Source organism: Cyclopterus lumpus, chromosome 12 (assembly GCF_009769545.1).
Source record: "Cyclopterus lumpus isolate fCycLum1 chromosome 12, fCycLum1.pri, whole genome shotgun sequence".
NCBI classification, from domain to species: Eukaryota; Metazoa; Chordata; class Actinopteri; order Perciformes; family Cyclopteridae; genus Cyclopterus; species Cyclopterus lumpus.
This window is the reverse complement of record NC_046977.1, coordinates 1,043,540-1,068,466: the sequence shown is the minus strand read 5'-3', so window position 1 is coordinate 1,068,466 and position 24,927 is coordinate 1,043,540. Positions and strand designations below refer to the sequence as shown.

Genomic DNA, 24,927 nt, shown 5'->3' with positions numbered 1-24,927 from the left:
TGTGATCATCGTTGTGGTTCACAGCTCCACTTTCTCTCAGCTCCGTCCTCACGCCGGCTGACGAGGACACGAGCTCGTCCAGGAAGGCAAATCAAAGGTCGTCGAACATTATGAACACAATAATGCTCCGGACAAAAGTGAGATTGCACTCTGAAGTTTTCAAACATTTACAGATAAGACACAACTGCAGAAACATCCAATAAACTACAAGATGAAATATTGAAGAGCTGGTGGTCCGGATGGAGCCGCGCTGCAGAGGCACTCCGGCCTCCGCAGCAACGCAACATGCTCACAATCCCACATCTGAAACCTTTACTTTTCACTTGAATTCTATATTTGAGAGTGATTGCAGTACTTCTGATAAGAGCTCCATTTGATAATGCAGCCCCACACGGTACATCTACTCTCTTTCATTATTAATGTGGTCATTTTTAGTCCTTTGCTTTTAACAAATAAAATAGTAATAATAGAAGACATTACCCTAAGCCGCGAGCTTGTGTTTAAATGGCATTTGGAATCTCTCACGTAGACCGCATGCCCGAAGGATTACTTTATCTGAGCGAGGGGCGTGTGTGTGTGTGTGTACATATTATAGTGTGTGTGTGTGTGTGTGTGTGGACCTGTAAGCACATATGACCACATATTATTCTACGTATAGACATGGCATATGTACGCTTCTTTGATTGTATAGTGTGTGTGTGTGTGTGTTTTGAGGGCGCTTGGGGCCTCGTAATGACAGTTTTTTAATATTTGTATGTCCTGTCTGCCATCATCCCTCCCACCTCTGTGGTCAAACAGTCTCCAGGGCCTGAGTTATGGCCGCGGTGAAATACTGACCAATTTGCTGTGATAACCATCCACATCAAGCTGGTCTCATGTCAGTGCTCGGTGGACACAAAAGGACACCGTTGTATACTGACCTCAACCGTATTACAACTAAAATAACCTCGCTCTCAAAATCCACAGCACATAAACTGTGGATACAATGAACGTCTCCAAATGACCCCTGGGTTTGTTCTTCAGCTTATTTATTGATATGTTCACAGTACTTTGTGCCGTTGTGTGATTATTTTCTATTAAATATTGAAGTTTATTTGGCGTTTTGGCACGTCGGGCCAAGCGGCGCTATCCATGGTCCTGAAAAGGGGATTTCATTCTGGGATCTGTTATCAGCGCTTCGCCTTTTGTTTGTGTAAAGAGAGGGACCGTGTTGCACTAGTAAAATATCCCTTTTGTTTGGTTGATTAAAGTCACGTGACAGTCGATAGCTGGCCGCCAGCTCTGAGTTTCTTGGTGACAAAATGAGCGTGAACTCAAAGTCAGTCTCCATATTTCATACATGCTACAGTATCGATCTTCTCTCTGTTGATACAGCTGCCAGCTCTATCCGCTGCTTCCAGGTGTTTATTTTTGGGTTCTTCACATCAAAAAAGGGAAAAAGACTATTCTATATTACCATTGTGTGTACACAGTGGCACGCTGCATCATTACTGTAATGTTTCTGTTGAAGACCTCTATCATACAACACTTAACACAACCTTTCATATTCCTTCCCTGGGTCTTGTATCCTCTCTGTGAACATACCTGACGGGCAGAGGACCCACGGCCATCTCTTTGGAAACCATTGATCACAGAGCGCTGATGGAGCTCTGGAGGAATATGAATCGAGCTACAGTATATGTACAGTATGGATCGGCTACTGAGGCTGTGTTGTTCAGTGTGTGCCTCATTTATACAGTTAGAAACATGTGTGGGTGGTTTGGACTGTCAGGTTGTGCCTTAATGCAGAGTTATGATTATTAGTTTGATTGATCACAAAAAGCTGTTGCCTTTTAAAATAGCTGAGGGGCATCAGCTAATCAAACTAAAGAACTCCTGGTGGTGCATCGCGCCTAGAGACCACAACCCAGCATGTGTACCCATTAACTAACCAGGTATTATGTGTGGATGTGGATACTGAGAGATGTAGAGACACAAACAGATGAGCAAGCATCCTCATTAATAATAATAATAATAATCACTGACTGATGTTACAGTTGGGCTTCTTCCTGTCACCTCCCTTAAGACGTGAGCTTTGTCCCCGAGGCTCCCTGAAGGCACCGTTTTACTGCCGAAACAATCCAAATCTGAATGAATGCATTTCAGAGCACGGAGAAAACCAAAATAATTGCTGCACCCTCATCGTGTTTTATATATTTCTATCCGAACGTCTCCCTTTCTCCTCTTCCTCTCTTCTTCACCTCCTCTTCATCCCTTCTTCGCCTCCTCTTCCTCTCTTCTTACCTTCCTCTTCCTCTCCTTCTTCATCTCAGTCTGCCTGCGACGCTGCTACGTTATGTCAAAGTATGCTAATGAGGTGCAGCATATGGCTCATCCCTTATTTAAGAGGCAGTAAGCCCCTGAACGCACCACGCCTTCTCCCTACCTGTTGTCTCACGGCGCTGGTCTCTTAACGAGCATCGAGCGTGATCACAATCAGCTGAACACACAAAGCACCATCGTCAACGGCAACGATATCACTTCAATCTGAGCGGCTCCGGGAATCCTGTTTCCTTCTTCACGCAACAATCTGCAAAAGAGACGCAACTCAACACTCATTAGCATCGCGTGATCACACTCACCAGCTATTCCTGTGTGGATGCACACAGTTTGGCACAGGCATGAATTCACACACACACACACACACACACACACACACACACACACACACACACACACACACACACACACACACAGGCGTTTACCAGCTGACATTGTGGCGTGTAACTCTATTCCATCAAGCTGTGCTAAGCACTCTGTCAGTCTGACAGTCTTGTTTTATGTGACGGTCGTCGGGGACGACCTTGCCCATCGACCTTGCCTACTCGCACAGTTAGTCACCGCTTTACCAACACATGCAATCGTCTGTCAGGATTTTGAGTTTGACACGTGCTGTTTGTACACGGAGTGCAATACAAAGTGGGTAGAGTGGGATGATAATATATTTAGCTTTTCTCAGTATAAGTTATTAAACTGGACATTCATTTTTTGTAAAAGCAGAGAGAACTTCAGAAGGAACAGAAAGTACATGTGCAGCCAGAGCGGTGGAGAGGAAACTATCCATGTTGAGAATATGGAGACAGTTTTACACCTTGATAACATATTCACACGTTCAGTGGAGGAAGCATCAAAACCTGCATCTTAAGTAGCTTTAAAACATCCATGAAAGTCAACAAGACAGTCTCCTGGAAGAAGATAGCCAGTTGGACTTAACAGATGTTTGTGTATTCATGGTCTGAAAGGAACAGACATTATTTCTAGAGCAGTTCATTGTACAGATCTAACAAATCAAACCCTGAATGCTTATGAACAGAATCCACATCCAACCCAATAAAAGCATCACGACCAGTGGAACAATAAAAGAGTTGTGATGGCTTCATGGAGCTGAGGTTTCAAACTGTTTAAGTGTTACACAGCTTTAGTTTTCTATTAAGAACTGCTCTTCCTTCCCAGAGGACCGCCCGAGTATACTTCAGAACAAAGGGAAATAAATGGCTGTAACCAGTGTGTGTGTGTGTGTGTGTGTGTGTGTGTGTGTGTGTGTAGAATACATCTAAACCACACTTCCAAATATAACTTCAAACAGCTCCGTGTCAATGTTTGTTCACCTCGCTGTCTGTCATTCCCAACAGACTCGGCGGTGTACAGTCGCTCTTAAACAGCCGTGTTTACTTTAGCGAGGCGAGACAACTGACACGTGTTTGATCAAGAAAAGAAAAACTCGCTTCAAGAAAACTCCAAGTGACACCTTTTAAAATCCAAAATCCTCTCAAAATATCACGAGGACGCGAGATGTAAAAAAAAAAAACGTAAACAGGTCAGACGGCTCTGATGTTGTTTTGAAGCACAGCGACAGCTGTGGATGCACATTACACATGGAGGCTGTCGCACACGAGCCTCGGCCACAGAGACAGGTTGGGAGTTTACACTGAGCTCCTCTACTGGGACACGTACTGGTCCCAGTGAACACACTCTCAGAACCCCGTTTCATGGGCTCTCCTTGTCTCCTCCTCCTCCTTTCCCTTTGAGCCGGCCACCTCCTGACATCCTCAATAGATGTGACTCATTTGTATTCTGTTTTCTAAACGCGCAAAAAACAACAACTAAAAAACATGAACATGAACGCACCGTTTCAAACGGGGTCCACGTGGAACTCGCCCCTAAGATCTCCGCTCTGTTCCGGGATGAGACCTTTTGGGATTGATGGATAAGATTCTTATGGAGCTACAACTCTGATCACAGCAGAAAACTAAACACTCTGCATGTGAAGTACGCGTAACTGTGGCTCTAATGGAGGCGAAGGATTCACGCTCAGTGAACCGTCTCATGTTGTGGTTATGAAGTGAATAATAACAGATTAGAGCAGACAAAGTGAACAGGCCCTCATTTAGATGTGTGTTATAACCCCAGAGAGACTGCAGCTCCTGAGTGAATGTTTCTGATTTAGGGAGAGATGTGTGTGTGTGTGTGTGTGTGTGTGTGTGTGTGTGTGTGTGTGTGTGTGTGTGTGTGTGCGTTTCCCTCTGACTCACCGTCCAGCCTCCTCCGTCCGTGGTCATGTCGCAGTAGACCTGGAAGCCCGCGGGGGAGTGAACAGGAAACACCGAGTAGATGCCGTCCTCTCGCTGACCGCCGGCGTACAGATCACCACAGTCACGGGGACGCGAGCCTGGGGAGAGGAGGAAGTAGCGGGGACATGAAATACATCACATCCAGCGTGGGGCGGAGCGGTGGAGTGTAATCAGTATAAAGAGGAAAGGAGGAACACATGAGGTCACACACAGCCACAGAGAGGCACACAAGGAGGCCGTTAACATGAAGGAGCCGTCCTGGTGACGGAGTCCAAGTGCAACGGAGATTTAGAGAAAACGTGAGGAGGTCAAAAGGGCACGAGGGGCGGAGCCATAGATGTATTGACAGAGATTTGTTGTAGGGAAGAGGATGACATGAAAGACGAAAGAAGCGTGGCTTGCTGATATGTATATATATATACATATATCTCAGCGAGCCACGCTTCTTATATATATATATATATATATATATATATATATATATATATATACAGCAGAAGAGAGTTGAGGAGGAGTGAGTGCAGAGAAGAAGAGGCTGTCTCTTCTTCGTCAGGGAACTCGTACGCTTCAGCAGAGCAGAACCGCAGCACCTTTGTCCGTGACTGAGGAACCAGTTTTACACAAGGGAGACACAATCTGTTCCCCGGGGGGATGATGTCATCGATTATGCACGCCAGCCTCCACAGGGTCAAACCCCCAAATCTACAGCAGCCGGCGAGAGTTCTGCAAAAATCCAGACAGGATTTGATTTTGAACGCGATCTGGAACGTTTCTGCGTGCGGAGCCTCGACTCCTGCGCTCCGACTTTCATCCTCATCTTCACACGTAAACGGTGACTTTTCCTTCTCTTCGTTACAGGAAACCGAAGCTGCTTGTAAAAAAACGACTGCCATCATTATTTAATAACGTGGCCGTCTGCAACAAGAGCTTTCAAAGTTTCTCAGTTTTAATGATTCATTAGAGCGGAGATTTAAACCCCCTCACTGATGCTCCAGGTTCACTTTCACTTCATAACTTTGTGCGCGCACAATTTAACACAAAGGAACACATATTTTGGGGTCTTCCATTGTGCGTCAATGTATTTCACATTGCACACACATTGCGACAACGCGTACGCTTCTATCCAACTGGCAGGAGGTGTTGTCGTCATCGAGGACTTCATTGTTCTCAACAAATACAATGAAGAGACCGGAGCCAACAATGTGAACATCGATCTGACAGCAACACAATAGTTGTGTATATTGTGTAAACAGAGAGCATGTTCAGCTGTAGATTTGGTACCCTTTGTGTTGTTATGTTCCTTTATGTTCCTTTGTGTTGTTATGTTCCTTTATGTTCCTTTGTGTTGTTATGTTCCTTTATGTTCCTTTGTGTTGTTATGTTCCTTTGTGTTGTTATGTTCCTTTATGTTCCTTTGTGTTGTTATGTTCCTTTATGTTCCTTTGTGTTGTTATGTTCCTTTATGTTCCTTTGTGTTGTTATGTTCCTTTATGTTCCTTTGTGTTGTTATGTTCCTTTGTGTTGTTATGTTCCTTTATGTTCCTTTGTGTTGTTATGTTCCTTTGTGTTGTTATGTTCCTTTATGTTCCTTTGTGTTGTTATGTTCCTTTATGTTCCTTTATGTTGTTATGTTCCTTTGTGTTGTTATGTTCCTTTATGTTCCTTTGTGTTGTTATGTTCCTTTGTGTTGTTATGTTCCTTTATGTTCCTTTGTGTTGTTATGTTCCTTTATGTTCCTTTGTGTTGTTATGTTCCTTTATGTTCCTTTATGTTGTTATGTTCCTTTGTGTTGTTATGTTCCTTTATGTTCCTTTGTGTTGTTATGTTCCTTTGTGTTGTTATGTTCCTTTATGTTCCTTTGTGTTGTTATGTTCCTTTATGTTCCTTTGTGTTGTTATGTTCCTTTATGTTCCTTTATGTTGTTATGTTCCTTTGTGTTGTTATGTTCCTTTATGATCCTTTGTGTTGTTATGTTCCTTTGTGTTGTTATGTTCCTTTGTGTTGTTATGTTCCTTTGTGTTGTTATGTTCCTTTATGTTCCTTTGTGTTGTTATGTTCCTTTATGTTCCTTTGTGTTGTTATGTTCCTTTATGTTCCTTTGTGTTGTTATGTTCCTTTATGTTCCTTTGTGTTGTTATGTTCCTTTGTGTTGTTATGTTCCTTTATGTTCCTTTGTGTTGTTATGTTCCTTTGTGTTCCTTTGTGTTGTTATGTTCCTTTATGTTCCTTTGTGTTGTTATGTTCCTTTATGTTCCTTTGTGTTGTTATGTTCCTTTATGTTCCTTTGTGTTCCTTTGTGTTGTTATGTTCCTTTATGTTCCTTTGTGTTGTTATGTTCCTTTGTGTTCCTTTATGTTATTATGTTCCTTTGTGTTGTTATGTTCCTTTATGTTCCTTTGTGTTGTTATGTTCCTTTATGTTCCTTTGTGTTGTTATGTTCCTTTATGTTCCTTTGTGTTGTTATGTTCCTTTATGTTCCTTTGTGTTGTTATGTTCCTTTGTGTTGTTATGTTCCTTTATGTTCCTTTGTGTTGTTATGTTCCTTTATGTTCCTTTGTGTTGTTATGTTCCTTTGTGTTCCTTTATGTTGTTATGTTCCTTTATGTTCCTTTGTGTTGTTATGTTCCTTTATGTTGTTATGTTCCTTTGTGTTCCTTTATGTTGTTATGTTCCTTTATGTTGTTATGTTCCTTTATGTTCCTTTATGTTGTTATGTTCCTTTATGTTCCTTTGTGTTGTTATGTTCCTTTATGTTGTTATGTTCCTTTGTGTTGTTATGTTCCTTTGTGTTCCTTTATGTTGTTATGTTCCTTTATGTTCCTTTGTGTTCCTTTGTGTTGTTATGTTCCTTTATGTTGTTATGTTCCTTTGTGTTGTTATGTTCCTTTATGTTCCTTTGTGTTGTTATGTTCCTTTATGTTCCTTTGTGTTGTTATGTTCCTTTATGTTCCTTTATGTTGTTATGTTCCTTTATGTTCGTTTGTGTTGTTATGTTCCTTTGTGTTCCTTTGTGTTGTTATGTTCCTTCATGTTCGTTTGTGTTGTTATGTTCCTTTATGTTCCTTTGTGTTGTTATGTTCCTTTATGTTATTATGTTCCTTTGTGTTGTTATGTTCCTTTATGTTATTATGTTCCTTTGTGTTGTTATGTTCCTTTATGTTATTATGTTCCTTTGTGTTGTTATGTTCCTTTATGTTCCTTTATGTTATTATGTTCCTTTGTGTTGTTATGTTCCTTTATGTTCCTTTGTGTTGTTCTGTTCCTTTATGTTGTTATGTTCCTTTGTGTTGTTATGTTCTTTTATGTTGTTATGTTCCTTTGTGTTGTTATGTTCCTTTATGTTGTTATGTTCCTTTATGTTCCTTTGAGTTGTTGGGTTCCTTTATGTTCCTTTGTGTTGTTATGTTCCTTTGTGTTGTTATGTTCCTTTATGTTCCTTTGTGTTGTTATGTTCCTTTATGTTCGTTTGTGTTGTTATGTTCCTTTGTGTTGTTATGTTCCTTTGTGTTCGTTTGTGTTGTTATGTTCCTTTATGTTCGTTTGTGTTGTTATGTTCCTTTGTGTTGTTATGTTCCTTTGTGTTCCTTTGTGTTGTTATGTTCCTTTATGTTGTTATGTTCCTTTATGTTCCTTTGAGTTGTTGGGTTCCTTTATGTTCCTTTGTGTTGTTATGTTCCTTTGTGTTGTTATGTTCCTTTATGTTCCTTTGTGTTGTTATGTTCCTTTATGTTCCTTTGTGTTGTTATGTTCCTTTATGTTCGTTTGTGTTGTTATGTTCCTTTATGTTCCTTTGTGTTCCTTTGTGTTGTTATGTTCCTTTATGTTCCTTTGTGTTGTTATGTTCCTTTATGTTCCTTTGTGTTGTTATGTTCCTTTATGTTCCTTTATGTTGTTATGTTCCTTTATGTTCGTTTGTGTTGTTATGTTCCTTTGTGTTCCTTTGTGTTGTTATGTTCCTTTATGTTCCTTTGTGTTGTTATGTTCCTTTATGTTGTTATGTTCCTTTATGTTGTTATGTTCCTTTATGTTATTATGTTCCTTTGTGTTGTTATGTTCCTTTATGTTCCTTTATGTTATTATGTTCCTTTGTGTTGTTATGTTCTTTTATGTTCCTTTGTGTTGTTATGTTCCTTTATGTTGTTATGTTCCTTTGTGTTCCTTTGTGTTGTTATGTTCCTTTGTGTTCCTTTGTGTTGTTATGTTCCTTTGTGTTGTTATGTTCTTTTATGTTGTTATGTTCCTTTGTGTTCCTTTGTGTTGTTATGTTCCTTTATGTTGTTATGTTCCTTTGTGTTCCTTTGTGTTGTTATGTTCCTTTATGTTCCTTTGTGTTGTTATGTTCCTTTGTGTTCTTTTATGTTGTTATGTTCCTTTGTGTTCTTTTATGTTGTTATGTTTCTTTGTGTTCCTTTGTGTTGTTATGTTCCTTTATGTCCTTTTGTGTTGTTATGTTCCTTTGTGTTGTTATGTTCCTTTGTGTTCCTTTGTGTTGTTATGTTCCTTTATGTTCCTTTGTGTTGTTATGTTCCTTTATGTCCTTTTGTGTTGTTATGTTCCTTTGTGTTGTTATGTTCCTTTGTGTTCCTTTTGTGTTGTTATGTTCCTTTGTGTTCTTTTATGTTGTTATGTTTCTTTGTGTTCCTTTGTGTTGTTATGTTCCTTTGTGTTCCTTTGTGTTGTTATGTTCCTTTATGTTCCTTTGTGTTGTTATGTTCCTTTATGTTCCTTTTGTGTTGTTATGTTCCTTTGTGTTCTTTTATGTTGTTATGTTCCTTTATGTTCTTTTATGTTGTTATGTTCCTTTATGTTCCTTTGTGTTGTTATGTTCCTTTGTGTTCCTTTTGTGTTGTTATGTTCCTTTGTGTTCTTTTATGTTGTTATGTTCCTTTATGTTCCTTTGTGTTGTTATGTTCCTTTGTGTTCTTTTATGTTGTTATGTTCCTTTATGTTCCTTTGTGTTGTTATGTTCCTTTGTGTCCTTTTGTGTTGTTATGTTCCTTTATGTTCCTTTGTGTTGTTATGTTCCTTTATGTTCCTTTGTGTTGTTGTGTTCCTTTGTGTTCTTTTATGTTGTTATGTTCCTTTATGTTCCTTTGTGTTGTTATGTTCCTTTGTGTCCTTTTGTGTTGTTATGTTCCTTTGTGTTCCTTTTGTGTTGTTATGTTCCTTTGTGTTCCTTTTGTGTTGTTATGTTCCTTTGTGTTCCTTTGTGTTGTTGTGTTCCTTTGTGTTGCTGTGTTCCTTTGTGTTGTTGTGTTCCTTTCTGTTCCTTTGTGTTGTTGTGTTCCTTTGTGTTGTTGTGTTCCTTTATGTTGATTATGTCTCGTTGGTAAACAACCATAAACAAGGGGTTTCATTGTTTTCCGTGATACGAGGCTGATATGAAACACATTAGTGGTTCACAAACGTTGACATTCGACCTGTGGCTGGTTCCACACTGTGTTCCTTCTCTTCTGGCAGCTGTGTTCTCAGACGAGGAGAATCTCAGCTGTTTGGTGACAACAATCCTGAGTTGCATAAACCGTTCAAAGTGAGTCTCTGTGACATCACAGGCGCCGCGCAGCAGGAAGTGAACTCATTTAAATGCACCCCGCACTCTCATCTCCTGCTAACACCGCTCCTCTGTGGCAGCCACTCCGGCTGCTTCCAACCATGCACAATGGCCCCATCTAACCTTTTTATATATGCTTTGTCTTTCTCTCTTTCCTTTTGAAATGCCCAATACTCGTGAAGCTGAATAATTAATGCGGCAGCAACAGTAACAATAACAGAAATGGGCTTTCGCTTGTAAAGCCGGCGAGCAACAGCAGAGCGGTCTGCACCCACCAGCTGAACAGGACGACTCCTGCAGTGGTTTCGTGAAGAGAGCGGCTGCACTGCTGTCAGGTTTGGATTCATATAACTTTGAACATATAATATGCCCTTATGGGAATCCAATGCAAACAGTACAGAAATTAATTCTTCAAATATCCCCAGGCACAGTGGGTCAGACGATGTGTGGATGTGCCTCAACACACAGCCGTAAAGAAGCAGACAACATATTAAAGATGTGCCGTTGAGTGGATGCACATACACTTTTGGTTTTGTACCTTTGGAAGAGCCGGTTATATATGAGATGGTCAGTGCCCGGTACCCGTACATTGAACCTGAACCAGCCAATCTAAGAGCTGAATGCACAGCTACAGAGAGAGCTAACCCATACAAGAATAGAACAAGGATGTATTGCATAATAAATAAACATAAAGATGACACGTGTTGTTTATCACTTTTAAAGAGCACAGATGAGCTGTTCAGTGTAGATGTCCTTCATGAAAGGTCAAGGCTCCACTATGTAAACCTGCATACTCATGTACATACATATGTATGCACATGTACATGTCAAGAGGGAAGAGGTGGACTCATGTACGTACATATGTATGCACATGTCAAGAGGGAAGAGGTGGACACATGTACATACATATGTATGCACATGTCAAGAGGGAAGAGGTGGACACATGTACACATAACAAATAACGTGTCATATCTATATGTATTGGATGTAAAAGTCCTTTCAGAGAATCCTGCACTGTGAGAATATGTGAGGCGCTGTCCGTGGTGCTGAACCGTGGCGCTGTCCGTGGTGCTGTCGGTGATGCTGAACCGTGGCGCTGTCCGTGGTGCTGAACCGTGGTGATGTCCGTGGTGCTGAACCGTGGCGCTGAACCGTGATGCTGAACCGTGGTGATGTCCGTGGTGCTGAACCGTGGCGCTGAACCGTGATGCTGAACCGTGGTGATGTCCGTGGTGCTGAACCGTGGCGCTGTCCGTGGCGCTGAACCGTGGCGCTGAACCGTGATGCTGAACCGTGGTGATGTCCGTGGTGCTGAACAGTGACGCTGTCCGTGGTACTGTCCGTGGCGCTGTCCGTGGCGCTGAACCGTGGCGCTGTCCGTGGCGCTGTCCGTGGCGCTGAACCGTGACGCTGTCCGTGGTGCTGAACCGTGACGCTGTCCGTGGTGCTGAACCGTGGCGCTGTCCGTGGCGCTGTCCGTGGTGCTGAACCGTGACGCTGTCCGTGGTGCTGAACCGTGACGCTGTCCGTGGCGCTGAACCGTGGTGCTGTATGTGGTGCTGTCCGTGGTGCTGAACCGTGACGCTGTCCGTGGTGCTGAACCGTGGTGCTGCCTTGCCGGTTACTGCGGACACTGCACAGCTTTCCTCCTGATATTCACGCAGCTTTAGGATATCTCTGTTTTAAATAGGTCAACGTGAACTCTGCAGACTTTTAAAAACCGTTCGGTATTGTGAAAGCAGATGAGTCATTTCAGCTCACAGGGGCACCAGATTAACTCTATACTGAAGGAACAATCTATACATGAACTAATAATAGTTGTTTTTTCTGAATAAAATGTGGTTATTTCCTCCTCCTTCGACTTTAAGGAGCCCAGGACATAATGTCAGGTTAGGTATTTATGCAGTGAGGACAGGTGTGGAAAGAAAAGAATTTCAAATGAACTATTTTTATGTCTTCATACAGAAATACAGGTCGTTCTCGAGAAATCTCACATCACATAGAGAAAGAAAGGATTTATCCTCCGAGCATCTCTCGTGTTAATGTCACAAAGAATATCAAATCCCAGCCTTCAGCATGAAGTCCAGATCCTCTGCTGCGTCGGCTTTATATGGAAAGGTCGGCATATTTCAGAAACCCCAAATACCATTTATTGTTTGTTTTAAACTTCAATAGTAAAACTGAAGAAAAGGCTTTTAAAGAATGCATTGGTTTTAGTGCACACTTATTTAATGTGCTGCACATAAAGGAACACGAGTGAGATATTAAAGATAATCTCTTTCCAGGACACATTTCCCTATTTGATGTGCTATAAAACACAAACGTTTAATCTAATGCAATACCTAGAAATAAATGTTACCTCATTACATTTAGTAGTTTTATTTATCAGTGATGATGCTTCACATCCTGTTGCATCATACTGAGTTATTCTTGCTCTCCTCATGCTGCTAATACATTGACTTCATATTTCAGCTCTAACACCTGCTGTGAGAGAACATTCTGCTAACATCTTCAAATGTATCGCCACCCTGGATTATGGGATGTTCTAAATAACTGTTTACTACCAATCTGGGAAACAGAAGTTCAGCACCAGAGACTAAGAACCGGTTGTTCAGCTTTCTGATCATCCAGTAGGATTTATGAGAAGTTTAAGTTGCTTAAAGATATTCTTCAATGTATTTTTAAGTGGATTTCACGGAAATGTGATGTTAATTGTTATGTACTGAAGATAAAATGATGCATTACTGTACACATTAAGTTTCCCAACATTTGAATCCCAAACAGATTTATTTTAATTGTTAATGAGAGCATCAAACAAGAAGGTCATCCTGATGAAAATACATCTGAATGAAAAAAGGTTTGTTTTAAGAATGTGTTGTCACAATATTTACTGACATTTAGAACTGTCACTCACAAGCTTTTAGGTTAACTTTCAAAGCATCATCAGGAGCAGGAGACCAATCAGCACCGAAGGATTATGATGATGATGATGATGTCACAGGCCAAAGCTGTTTGTAAGATGAACTATTAATTCATAAATCACCCGATGAGTCCACTTCAGTTCTTCAGCGCAAACGAAAACATCCTTCGCCCTCGTGTTTGCAGATTTATGGGATGTCTCCCCCACGCTGCCTCTCTCGCAGTGCTGCTATACGCCGGGTGCTAAACATGAGCGATCTCCTGTACAAGGGGTCCAACCGGGGATGCATTGGGTACTCTGAGCCTGGCTACCTGTACAAGGGGTCCAACTGGGGATGCATTGGGTACTCTGAGCCTGGCTACCTGTACAAGGGGTCCAACTGGGGATGCATTGGGTACTCTGAGCCTGGCTACCTGTACAAGGGGTCCAACTGGGGATGCATTGGGTACTCTGAGCCTGGCTACCTGTACAAGGGGTCCAACTGGGGATGCATTGGGTACTCTGAGCCTGGCTACCTGTACAAGGGGTCCAACTGGGGATGCATTGGGTACTCTGAGCCTGGCTACCTGTACAAGGGGTCCAACTGGGGATGCATTGGGTACTCTGAGCCTGGCTACCTGTACAAGGGGTCCAACAGTGGACATGCGAGTCATTTCTCATGTACAGTAAAACTAAAATCTCTCCCAAGGCCGCTCCGTAATGTGGAGGAGCTGTAGCCCTGGGAACGGATGCCGAGGTGAGCGGGCGAGCGGGGAGATGGATGACGGAGCACACCGGAATGCAATCTTAAAGAATAGTGGAGTCGGGCTGAAAGAGGCCCGGGATCACGACGCGGAGCGCGGGAGAAGGTCGAGCACCGAGGTGGCCGGTGATGTATGAATAACATACGCAGGGGGACAAAATGGAGGAGCAGACACACACACACACACACACAAAGGCAGAACCCAATCTGGGCCGACAGGCCTGGCTTCTCTCACCGTTGGCGCAGCCCTTGAAGCGGGCCCCTCTCACCGGCGCCCTCTGCAGGTCGGCCTTGACGCGCGCCTTCAGGCCCACGTTCTCCTTCTGCATGGCGTTAAGAGCGTCACTCACAGAGTTCACTACCTTCACCATGTTGATCTGGCTGTCTGACAGCAGCTGCAAAACACACACACACACATATATACACACATTAGACGTATTAACAATATGATCGTATGAAACTCATATCGCATATTTGTTACGATATTATAATCATAGACATTATATACAGGTATAACTCTTAAGATTCCAATCATATTTAACCCAATTTGCCATTAAAACTAAATATATCATTTGAACAGTGTTATATTCACAGAAAACAATGCACGAGTACACTTGACATAACAAATGTAATTATTTTTTTAAACCCTGGTGAAGCCGTGATCGTCTTTTTAGAAGAGGAATCATTTTCTCCGCATCGCTACGAGTAAAATGCAATAAAGAAGACGTATGTGGACGTTTCCAGGAGGAGGAGCGGAGCACCCGGTGCCTCCAGTCGTTTGGAACTCGTATTGTTAAGAACTTCTTAGCGTTATCACCGGTGAGCAAAGGTGTCGCCAAATCGAGCGGAACGGAAAGCTTGACGGATTATGACTTTTATGATAAGCAATCCCACAAAATAAGGTTTCTTCTTCTTCTTTTTCTTTTTTTGCCTCAGAGTTTCATCACATTGGAATAAAGCAACTGCAGGAGTGAGTTTAGGACTTCCATGTTAACACCTCAGGGTGCTAACAGCTGCATCGCACACACACCAGTAAGGACCGCATCGCACACACACACACACACACACACCAGTAAGGACCACATCACACACACACACACACACACACACACACCAGTAAGGACCGCATCGCACACACACACACACACACACACCAGTAAGGACCACATCACACACACACACACACACACACACCAGTAAGGACCACGTCACACACACACACACACCAGTAAGGACCACATCACACACACACACCAGTAAGGACCACATCGCACACACACACACACACACACACACACACCAGTAAGGACCGCATCACACACACACACACCAGTAAGGACCGCATCGCACACACACACCAGTAAGGACCGCATCACACACACACACACCAGTAAGGACCGCATCGCACACACACACACCAGTAAGGACCACATCACACACACACACACCAGTAAGGACCACATCACACACACACACCAGTAAGGACCACATCGCACACACACACACACACACACCAGTAAGGACCACATCGCACACACACACCAGTAAGGACCGCATCGCACACACACACCAGTAAGGACCGCATCGCACACACACACACACACCAGTAAGGACCACATCGCACACACACACCAGTAAGGACCACATCACACACACACACCAGTAAGGACCACATCACACACACACACCAGTAAGGACCACATCGCACACACGTTTTCACGTATTGCTCTAGTTGGCCAACAACTATGCAGCCAGGTGTTGGGGCCCCACATGTACACACACACACACACACACACACACACACTCTACTTTTGCTGGTATGAACAATGTTCTAGCTCTTCCGTACCCAGCGTCTCTCCCACTACCGTTCTTCCCTTTTTCCTCCACTTTATCACCTACACACCTACACGCACGCACGCACGCACGCACACACACACACATACACACACACACACACACAGACACACACACACAGAAACACACACACACACACACACAGCCAGTATAAAGGGGTTCACCGTGCCCTACCAAAGGTATTCAGGTGGTAAAGCTGCACACACAGAGCCCCCGGCCTTCTCTCTCTGGCCTCAGTAATATGCAGCGTACCTCTGAGGCATAAACTGCGCAGCAATCATATTTCATGGGCTCCGGGCTTCAACCCACACACTCAGTCATAAACAGCACATTCAGGTCCCACATGCGAGGACAAAGAAACCACATGCATGCATTCTATAGAGCAATGACCCACGGAGCCCGGCAGCGACAGGATGCATAAAGGGAAAACACGGCTCGTGTGTTATTGTTGTTGTTGTTGTTTCTGCATACGAGAGGCGGCGCAACGTTGTTGTTTTCTTTAATAGTAGATCATTTTTAAAGGTTACCATTATTTGATCAATGAGTTTGCCTCCAGACTTTGATTTTATTATAGAATACGGGACATTGTTTTGTGTTGTTGTTGTTGTTGTTGTTGTCAGACAGGCAGAAACAACAGGACTGTTTCCGGTCTATGAGTCAAGCCGACGCATCAATTAGCATCACGCTGTAATTAGCTCTCATCAGGGAGCCGTTCCATTGGCTCACACCACGGAACGCTTTACTTTGTTTTTGTTTTCACATCTAAATTAAAATGTTCATCAAGAGCTTTTTTTAAATCTCAACATGCGGTGCACCGCAATCAGAATCCAGCTCTTTGGTAGTTACTCTAATTCTAATTTAATGAGTCAAACGGTCTTAAAGGGCGTTCTCTCCTGGTCCTGGATCAGCTGTTACATCTGAGACCATGAGACACAGAACAGGAGGCAGGAACGGGTTAAATAAAGTCCTTCACGCTCCTCCTGACTGGTGGAGCTCGGAGGGGAGTGGGAGGAGCCATCGAGGAGTCGCCCGTTCCCTCTTCCTGACTGGTGGAGCTCGGAGGGGAGTGGGCGGAGCCATCGAGGAGTCGCCCGTTCCCTCCTCCTGACTGGTGGAGCTCGGAGGGGAGTGGGCGGAGCCATCGAGGAGTCGCCCGCTCCCTCTTCCTGACTGGTGGAGCTCGGAGGGGAGTGGGAGGAGCCATCGAGGAGTCGCCCGTTCCCTCCTCCTGACTGGTGGAGCTCGGAGGGGAGTGGGCGGAGCCATCGAGGAGTCGCCCGTTCCCTCTTCCTGACTGGTGGAGCTCGGAGGGGAGTGGGAGGAGCCATCGAGGAGTCGCCCGTTCCCTCTTCCTGACTGGTGGAGCTCGGAGGGGAGTGGGCGGAGCCATCGAGGAGTCGCCCGTTCCCTCCTCCTGACTGGTGGAGCTCGGAGGGGAGTGGGCGGAGCCATCGAGGAGTCGCCCGCTCCCTCTTCCTGACTGGTGGATCTCGGAGGGGAGTGGGCGGAGCCATCGAGGAGTCGCCCGCTCCCTCCTCCTGACTGGTGGAGCTCGGACGGGAGTGGGCGGAGCCATCGAGGAGTCGCCCGCTGGACACCAATCAGGAAAAAATATCTCCTAACGAAGCGGCTCATCATGGAGTGTAATTAATAACTTTATATGAATACATGTGTTATTGTTTTTGTTGCCCACAATTTCATAGACAACACAATTCATTGATGAATCCTGAAAATATCCCTCAGATTCATTGTTTAAATTCATAACTTGGAGCCCTGAAATGAATTCTGCCAGATGCAGAGATAAAAAAGAAACATTAATGAAGAACACATCGACATGAGATGTTCTCAGGGTGCAGGTTGTTCACCCATTCTATTGTGTTGCACTTTCCCAGCCGCCTCTCCATTTTAGAGAACTCCCCATCTTCATCATCGGTCGGAAGCTTTGCTCATCTTCATCACGTCGTGCTCAAGAGCATCTGGGTGGTTAATTGTTTTCCATGTGGGTTGTTAATAAGCTGAACTTGATTGACAGTTGTATGGACGCCCTCCATCTACAGACTCGAGGCTCCTCCCTTGCTTACAGATGTTAATTGAACACAAGTTTATATTTGACTTGAACACACCACAGCCTCGGCCTCGCTTGCTGTATCCTTCTGACGAAACAGAAGCCCCAGACATGTTCGAGGCTTCTGAAGCGTAGGAACAATGAATAAAACATTTCCCCGATGATTGACAGAACCTCCGCCACACAAAGGGAATGTTTTCAGAGCAAATCTGGTTCATATCACACGGAGAGCCGCTGGTCTTTGATACGGTCCATGTGTGGTTTGATGTCGGGGTTGATGGGCCAAAGAGTCCAGCTGTACAAGTACATCATTAATAAAGGGCAGATATGACCCTTCAAAAATGTATTTTATTTGAGTTTCACATTTTTGTTTTTACATATCTTTCTTGTTCACGTTGCAAGCAAAAGGCTGACATTTATATTTTCTGTAATTGCCTTAATTGGAGAAATCTTTGAAACAACCAATTTAAATTAATTTAGTTTCCACATTGTGTGTTATCATTATCCACACTTATTGGGGTCTGAAGTTATTACGACTTCTTCTTCTTTAAAGGACTGTGAGTCCACCAGAGAGAACATCTTGAGGCGATGGACCAGAGGACGGGCCCTGGATACGTACCAGAGGACGGGCCCTGGATACGTACCAGAGGACGGGCCCTGGATACGTACCAGAGGACGGGCCCTGGATACGTACCAGAGGACGGGCCCTGGATACGTACCAGAGGACGGGCCCTGGATCTGTCCCAGAGGACGGGCCCTGGATACGTACCAGAGGACGGGCCCTGGATACGTACCAGAGGACGGGCCCTGGATCTGTCCCAGAGGACGGGCCCTGGATACGTACCAGAGGACGGGCCCTGGATACGTACCAGAGGACGGGCCCTGGATACGTACCAGAGGACGGGCCCTGGATACGTACCAGAGGACGGGCCCTGGATCTGTCCCAGAGGACGGGCCCTGGATCTGTCCCAGAGGTCGGGCCCTGGATCTGTCCCAGAGGACGGGCCCTGGTTTTGTACCAGAGGTCGGGCCCTGGATCTGTACCAGAGGTCGGGCCCTGGATCTGTCCCAGAGGACGGGCCCTGGATCTGTCCCAGAGGACGGGCCCTGGATCTGTCCCAGAGGACGGGCGTCACCAGTCAACACATTAATATTCCAACAGTTCAAACGGTGACCTGTGGTTCAGGGAACTCGGTACGTCGTGCTCTTCCTTTGCAGCCTTCTTCTTTTCTGTTGCCGTCAGACATCGTGCAGAACTGAATGTCAAGCCAGATAATTATGAGAACTTCACGTGATGTCTGCTGGACTTCTGCTGTGGGCTCTTACCCTTCTATTCATTGATGCTGAAGGGGTGCAGGAACTTTGAATCCACTGTTCAGCCACTTTCTTAAATAGAGCAACTCTGTTCTGTTACTGTCAACAAACAACACGCCTTCATTTAGAATGTGACACCCAACTGTCAGTGACGTGTCATCAAGGAGTGGCTTCTCAAAGCGGTGACAGGCTAATGTCTATTGTTGCTTCATTAGTTATCCACGAGGTAACTACAGAGAGGTGTCAGGATGAGTGTGTGTGTGTGTGTGGTAATTCCGCTAATTACTTTCTAAATGTAAATACATTTACTGACAACATTCAATCAGGCTCATGACAAAATAATAGCACAGAGACAGCAGTGCACAGAGCCCCATGACTAAGGCTGGCACAGTCAGCCCTGCGTCGTCGTATAAATCAGAAGTCCCGGCCACAAGTGGCTCGTATGTCACAGTGACACCCTCGTGTCAGGCCAACGACAGCAGGAAGAGGAAGTCAATCACCTGGAGCGCCGGGGCGGCCACGCACCACTTAGCCCCAGTGCCCACCTGCACCACATCAACAGCAATGGGGACGAGCCCCCCCCGACCCCCCGGGTGGGCGACCAATCAGCGCCCAGCGAGGCGGTGCAATCCAATCCAGTGAGCTTCTGAGTGAGCTCAAAACAATGTGTAACCGTGAGCTGCAGAGAAAGGATGGGCGGAGGCAGGAGGCAGGAGGCAGGAGGCAGGAGGCAGGAGGCAGGAGGCAGGAGGCAGCAGGCAGGAGGCAGGAGGCAGGAGGCAGCAGGCAGGAGGCAGGAGGCAGGAGGCAGGAGGCCGGAGGCAGGAGGCAGGAGGCAGGAGGCAGCAGGCAGGAGGCAGGAGGCAGGAGGCAGGAGGCAGCAGGCAGCAGGCAGGAGGCAGGAGGCAGGAGGCAGGAGGCAGGAGGCAGGAGACAGGAGGCAGGAGGAGTAGGGTGGTTTGAGCCATGCGGTGTGGCAGCTATGAAATCTACTCACTTCAGAATAGAGAGCATGAGCCTGATGGGCCACAATTAAAAGAGCATGTGGCGTGAAGATGCTCCACACACATTCAGGAAATGCCTCGTCAACAAATCAATGTAGACAGTGCGAAGCTGAAGGGGGTCTAATCACGTTTCCATCCAATGTGCAGTCTCTCACACCGAGGGACGCATTATGTCATCTTATTGAATTAATGTGCAAGTTGTTCCGTTCCTTGAATCTTGATGGGCATTTCTTCCCCCGCGACCTCGTCTACAAACACCAGACTGAGCGCGCTCCACTCGAGCCTCATTTGCACTTCAATCTCTTCGCTATTGGGTCGGTGAAATAAAAAGAGAAACGCACCCGGCTGAGTGAACCGTGGTGTGTGGATGCTGCAGTCAGGAACAGGACTTCAGGTCCAAGGAGCCGCCTCACATTGAAGGTAATCAATACGTATCGATGGGGGCTTCACGATGCAGTCCTCGTGTACAGTACTTACAGTAATCACTCGGTTCAGTTTGTCTGTTTCTACTGATTCAACCTATCGTGTTTTATGTTCAATCATTACTAAAGAATCCCCAAAAAAAGAAACAAATAAATACGATGCTTCACAAATCTAGTTATGAGCCTCTAAACCACGAGAATTCAGCACGGCGTGCCTGAACTCACCTGGGAGAGGACAAGTCAAGCCCTTCTACATGTGTACATGTGTACATGTCTATATGTGTATATGTGTACATGTGTACATGTCTATACGTGTACATGTGTACATGTCTATATGTGTATATGTGTACATGTGTACATGTCTATACGTGTACATGTGTACATGTGTACATGTCTATATGTGTATATGTGTACATGTGTACATGTCTATACGTGTACATGTGTACATGTGTACATGTGTACATGTCTATATGTGTACATGTGTACATGTGTACATGTGTACATGTCTATATGTGTACATGTGTACATGTGTACATGTCTATATGTGTATATGTGTACATGTGTACATGTGTACATGTCTATATGTGTATATGTGTACATGTGTACATGTGTACATGTCTATATGTGTACATGTGTACATGTGTACATGTGTACATGTCTATATGTGTACATGTGTACATGTGTACATGTGTACATGTGTACATGTCTATATGTGTATATGTGTACTTGTGTACATGTCTACATGTGTACATGTCTATATGTGTACATGTGTACATGTGTACATGTGTACATGTCTATATGTGTATATGTGTACATGTGTACATGTCTATATGTGTACATGTGTACATGTGTACATGTGTACATGTCTATATGTGTATATGTGTACTTGTGTACATGTCTATATGTGTACATGTGTACATGTCTATATGTGTACATGTGTACATGTGTACATGTGTACATGTCTATATGTGTATATGTGTACATGTGTACATGTCTATATGTGTACATGTCTATATGTGTACATGTGTACATGTCTATACGTGTACATGTGTACATGTCTATATGTGTATATGTGTACATGTGTACATGTCTATATGTGTACATGTGTACATGTCTATATGTGTACATGTGTACATGTGTACATGTCTATATGTGTATATGTGTACTTGTGTACATGTCTATATGTGTACATGTGTACATGTGTACATGTCTATATGTGTATATGTGTACTTGTGTACATGTCTACATGTGTACATGTGTACATGTCTATATGTGTACATGTCTATATGTGTACATGTGTACATGTCTATATGTGTACATGTGTACATGTGTACATGTGTACATGTCTATATGTGTATATGTGTACATGTGTACATGTCTATATGTGTACATGTCTATATGTGTACATGTGTACATGTCTATACGTGTACATGTGTACATGTCTATATGTGTACATGTGTACATGTCTATACGTGTACATGTGTACATGTCTATATGTGTACATGTCTATACGTGTACATGTGTACATGTCTATATGTGTACATGTCTATATGTGTACATGTGTACATGTCTATACGTGTACATGTGTACATGTCTATATGTGTACATGTCTATATGTGTACATGTGTACATGTGTACATGTCTATATGTGTACATGTGTACTGTATATGTGTATATGTGAGATCACAGGAGTATTACGTTACACTTCATATGGCAGAGCTTCATAAGGATGCTATGGCTCCTGCTCATAAAATAAGATAAATACCTTGTAATGTATTCAATGAGCACTATGACAGCCCTATATGTTTGCTTTTGGTTTATGTATCAATCAGGTGAACACATGTTGTGTGTGCGTCTCACCTGGATGAGGCGTCCCTGCTCCGTCTGCAGCGTGTTCAGGTCTTGCCCCAGGCTGCCCTGCCCCCTGCGTAAAGACTCATAGTCCATCTTCAGCTGCCCCGCGTGGGCCGACAGCTTGGCCACCTCCTCTGCCAGGCTGACGAGGAGAGCCCGGTCCTGACCTTTCACTGACTTCAGGTCAGAGTCGTGGTCGCTGAGCGAGTGGAGCAGGGACGTCTGCACGCCCTCCAGCCGCAGAAAGTTACTGTTGTAGTCGGGACAGTTGGGGTCGATGAAGATGTTGATGCGAGAGCCGTCGCCTCTCTCCACGGTGACCAGGGCGTTGGCTTCATCCTGATTGGTGGAGATGTGCGGTAGGCCGTCGGACATGGGCGGGGCCTGGTAGTGGTTCATAAAAAGGATGGTGCCGGTTACAGTGACGGCCAACAACACGGCCACGAAGAGCAGGATGGTGCAAAGCAGATAGCTGCAGCTCATCCTCTGTGGGGACGAAGGAAAGAGGGGAGGAAGAAGGGAAAGGGGGAGGGGATAAGGAAGGGAGGAAGAGAAGAAAAGTGCTGTTAGCGTCACAGTTGCTAGAAAATAAAAGTTGGAAGTAAAAAAAGAAATGACGTGCATCCATCACCGGGGATATTTCAAATGCCAGATGCTCGGTGCTCAGCAATATAAACATATTCCAATCTGCGAGAATGTACTTGTGAATGATTTATGCAGCAACATAACAACCGCCAGTCGTCTTGGGAATCAAAAGTCTGAGCAGCTCCCTGTATGTATTAACGTGGCGGTGGAGGACACCTCTGGTCAGGAGAACAGATGTTCCACATTCCAGAGACAGGAAGGAACTACAATACCGTCCGGAAACAAACAGCAGCAGCCAGAGAGGAGAAAGAAAAAGAAAGAAAAGAACGACTCTGACAGCCGATAGAAGTTAAATGAATGAGCAGAGTGGAATCCTCTTAGAAGGACAAAGCAGACCTCTCCCGGTGACGTGGTCTCCATTAACTGGACTATAAAGGCCTGTATGATGGCTTTTTTTATGATCCATTTTCCCACTGAGGTCCAGAGAACTAGCAAAAGCAAGGATGAGGGCAATATGGCCCAGCAATGCATGATTAATAACGCCCGGCTCCCCCATATATTCCTTCAAATGAATCAGCAAGTGATCTCTCACTGGTTTTTATTTTCGTTTTTTTTCTGCATTGAAGGATGTTCTCTGTGAGAATATGTGGGCAGCCGTGTGTGTGTGTGTGTGTGTGTGTTGTGTGTGTGTGTGTGTGTGTTGTGTGTGTGTGTGTGAGAGTGCAGCTCATTAATATGTAAATTGGCTGCACAAGCACAGTGAAGCACATTAATAGGCTGCTAATGGTCTGCTTTACGAGAGAGGTTAGGGTTTCCTTAATGTGAAGAAAATCAATCGTGTTGTCCAGGAAGTAGTCCGATCCAGCGAGTGTACCCACAATAAAGAAAAAGTAGTAACTTCCCCCTGCAGCTCGTCTGGTGTGGGTTCAAGTATTATGTGCACAACAAGTGTGACGGCAGACACACTGTGGGAACCAGATGAGCTCCCAGATATTAGCCCAGAAAGAAAAGGGTTGTGTGTGAGGCCTCGATGAGCCCTCATCATGAGCCAGAGCACGTGCACTCCAAGGGGGTGCACGTGGAGCCCGAGGACGCTTTGTTCTCACGTGGGCCCCATTTGAAGACTCATATGGGGCAAATGTTGCTCGGCCTGCTGAGTCCCTGCTGCAAATATGATGTGTCTATGATTCACATTGAAAAAAAGAAAAGATTTAAAAAGAAAAAGAAACCACAACAAAACAAACAACAAAGCAAACGGGGAATTGGCTAACACGATTATGTAATTTCAAAGATTGGATTGCAATGCAAAAAAGAAATGTATCTGGGTGATTTTGAGAAGACACCTGAAGACGAAGAATTCCTCTTTCCTTTATTCTGGAGAGAAATTGGAAAAGGACTCCTTTCTGCACTTATTGGATAATTGATGCTTTTTGTGTTCCTGTAATATGAAGTCAATTGGAAGAGTCCACTATTGTTTTTCTGCAGGGGCCCAACTTCTGTTACCACTGATCTAACACACACACACACACACACACACACACACCACACACACACACACACACACACAGCCCTTTCTGCCAAATATGTGTAACAGGCAAGAACATGAACATATTGCACATGAAAATAAAGGGATTACTTTTCAGAAATTTCCCACTTCTTCCAGTTTTTTTCCATCTCCACAGCAAACAGCTCCGGGGAAGTATTGCTGCACATTATTCATTGTTTTTTTTTGTCTCCTCGCTCTAACTTGAGATGCAGATGGCGTCGGCGTGATGAAATCTCTCTTTGCAAGTCAAACTGTGTTTTTGACTCTATTTTTCTCCCCGTGTGTTTGACTGCAGGTGCGGCTGAGTGATTATGGCGAGGTCTCGGCTGTGTGTGTGTGTGTGTGTGTGTGTGTGTGTGTGTGTGTGTGTGTACGTGGCAGGGTGTCTGTGCATAATACCCATAATGGCTGCAGTGTAACATTAGCACAGTTTCACGGAGCCAGCGGGCCGTTGACATCA

General features: G+C 44.4%; 1 protein-coding gene across 1 annotated transcript in view; it reads right to left on the bottom strand.

Annotated features, from left to right (window-relative positions):
* The window catches only part of fibcd1 (fibrinogen C domain containing 1), a 58,467-nt gene extending 35,648 nt beyond the window's left edge, over nt 1-22,819 (bottom strand). The window contains exons 1-3 of the mRNA XM_034547062.1: nt 22,343-22,819; nt 14,026-14,218; nt 4,572-4,708 (exon numbers count right to left, since the gene is read on the bottom strand). Of these exons, the coding sequence (XP_034402953.1) occupies nt 4,572-4,708; nt 14,026-14,218; nt 22,343-22,819 (807 nt within the window). The remainder of the gene's footprint in view (nt 1-4,571; nt 4,709-14,025; nt 14,219-22,342) is intronic.
* Between the last annotated feature and the right edge of the window lie 2,108 nt (nt 22,820-24,927).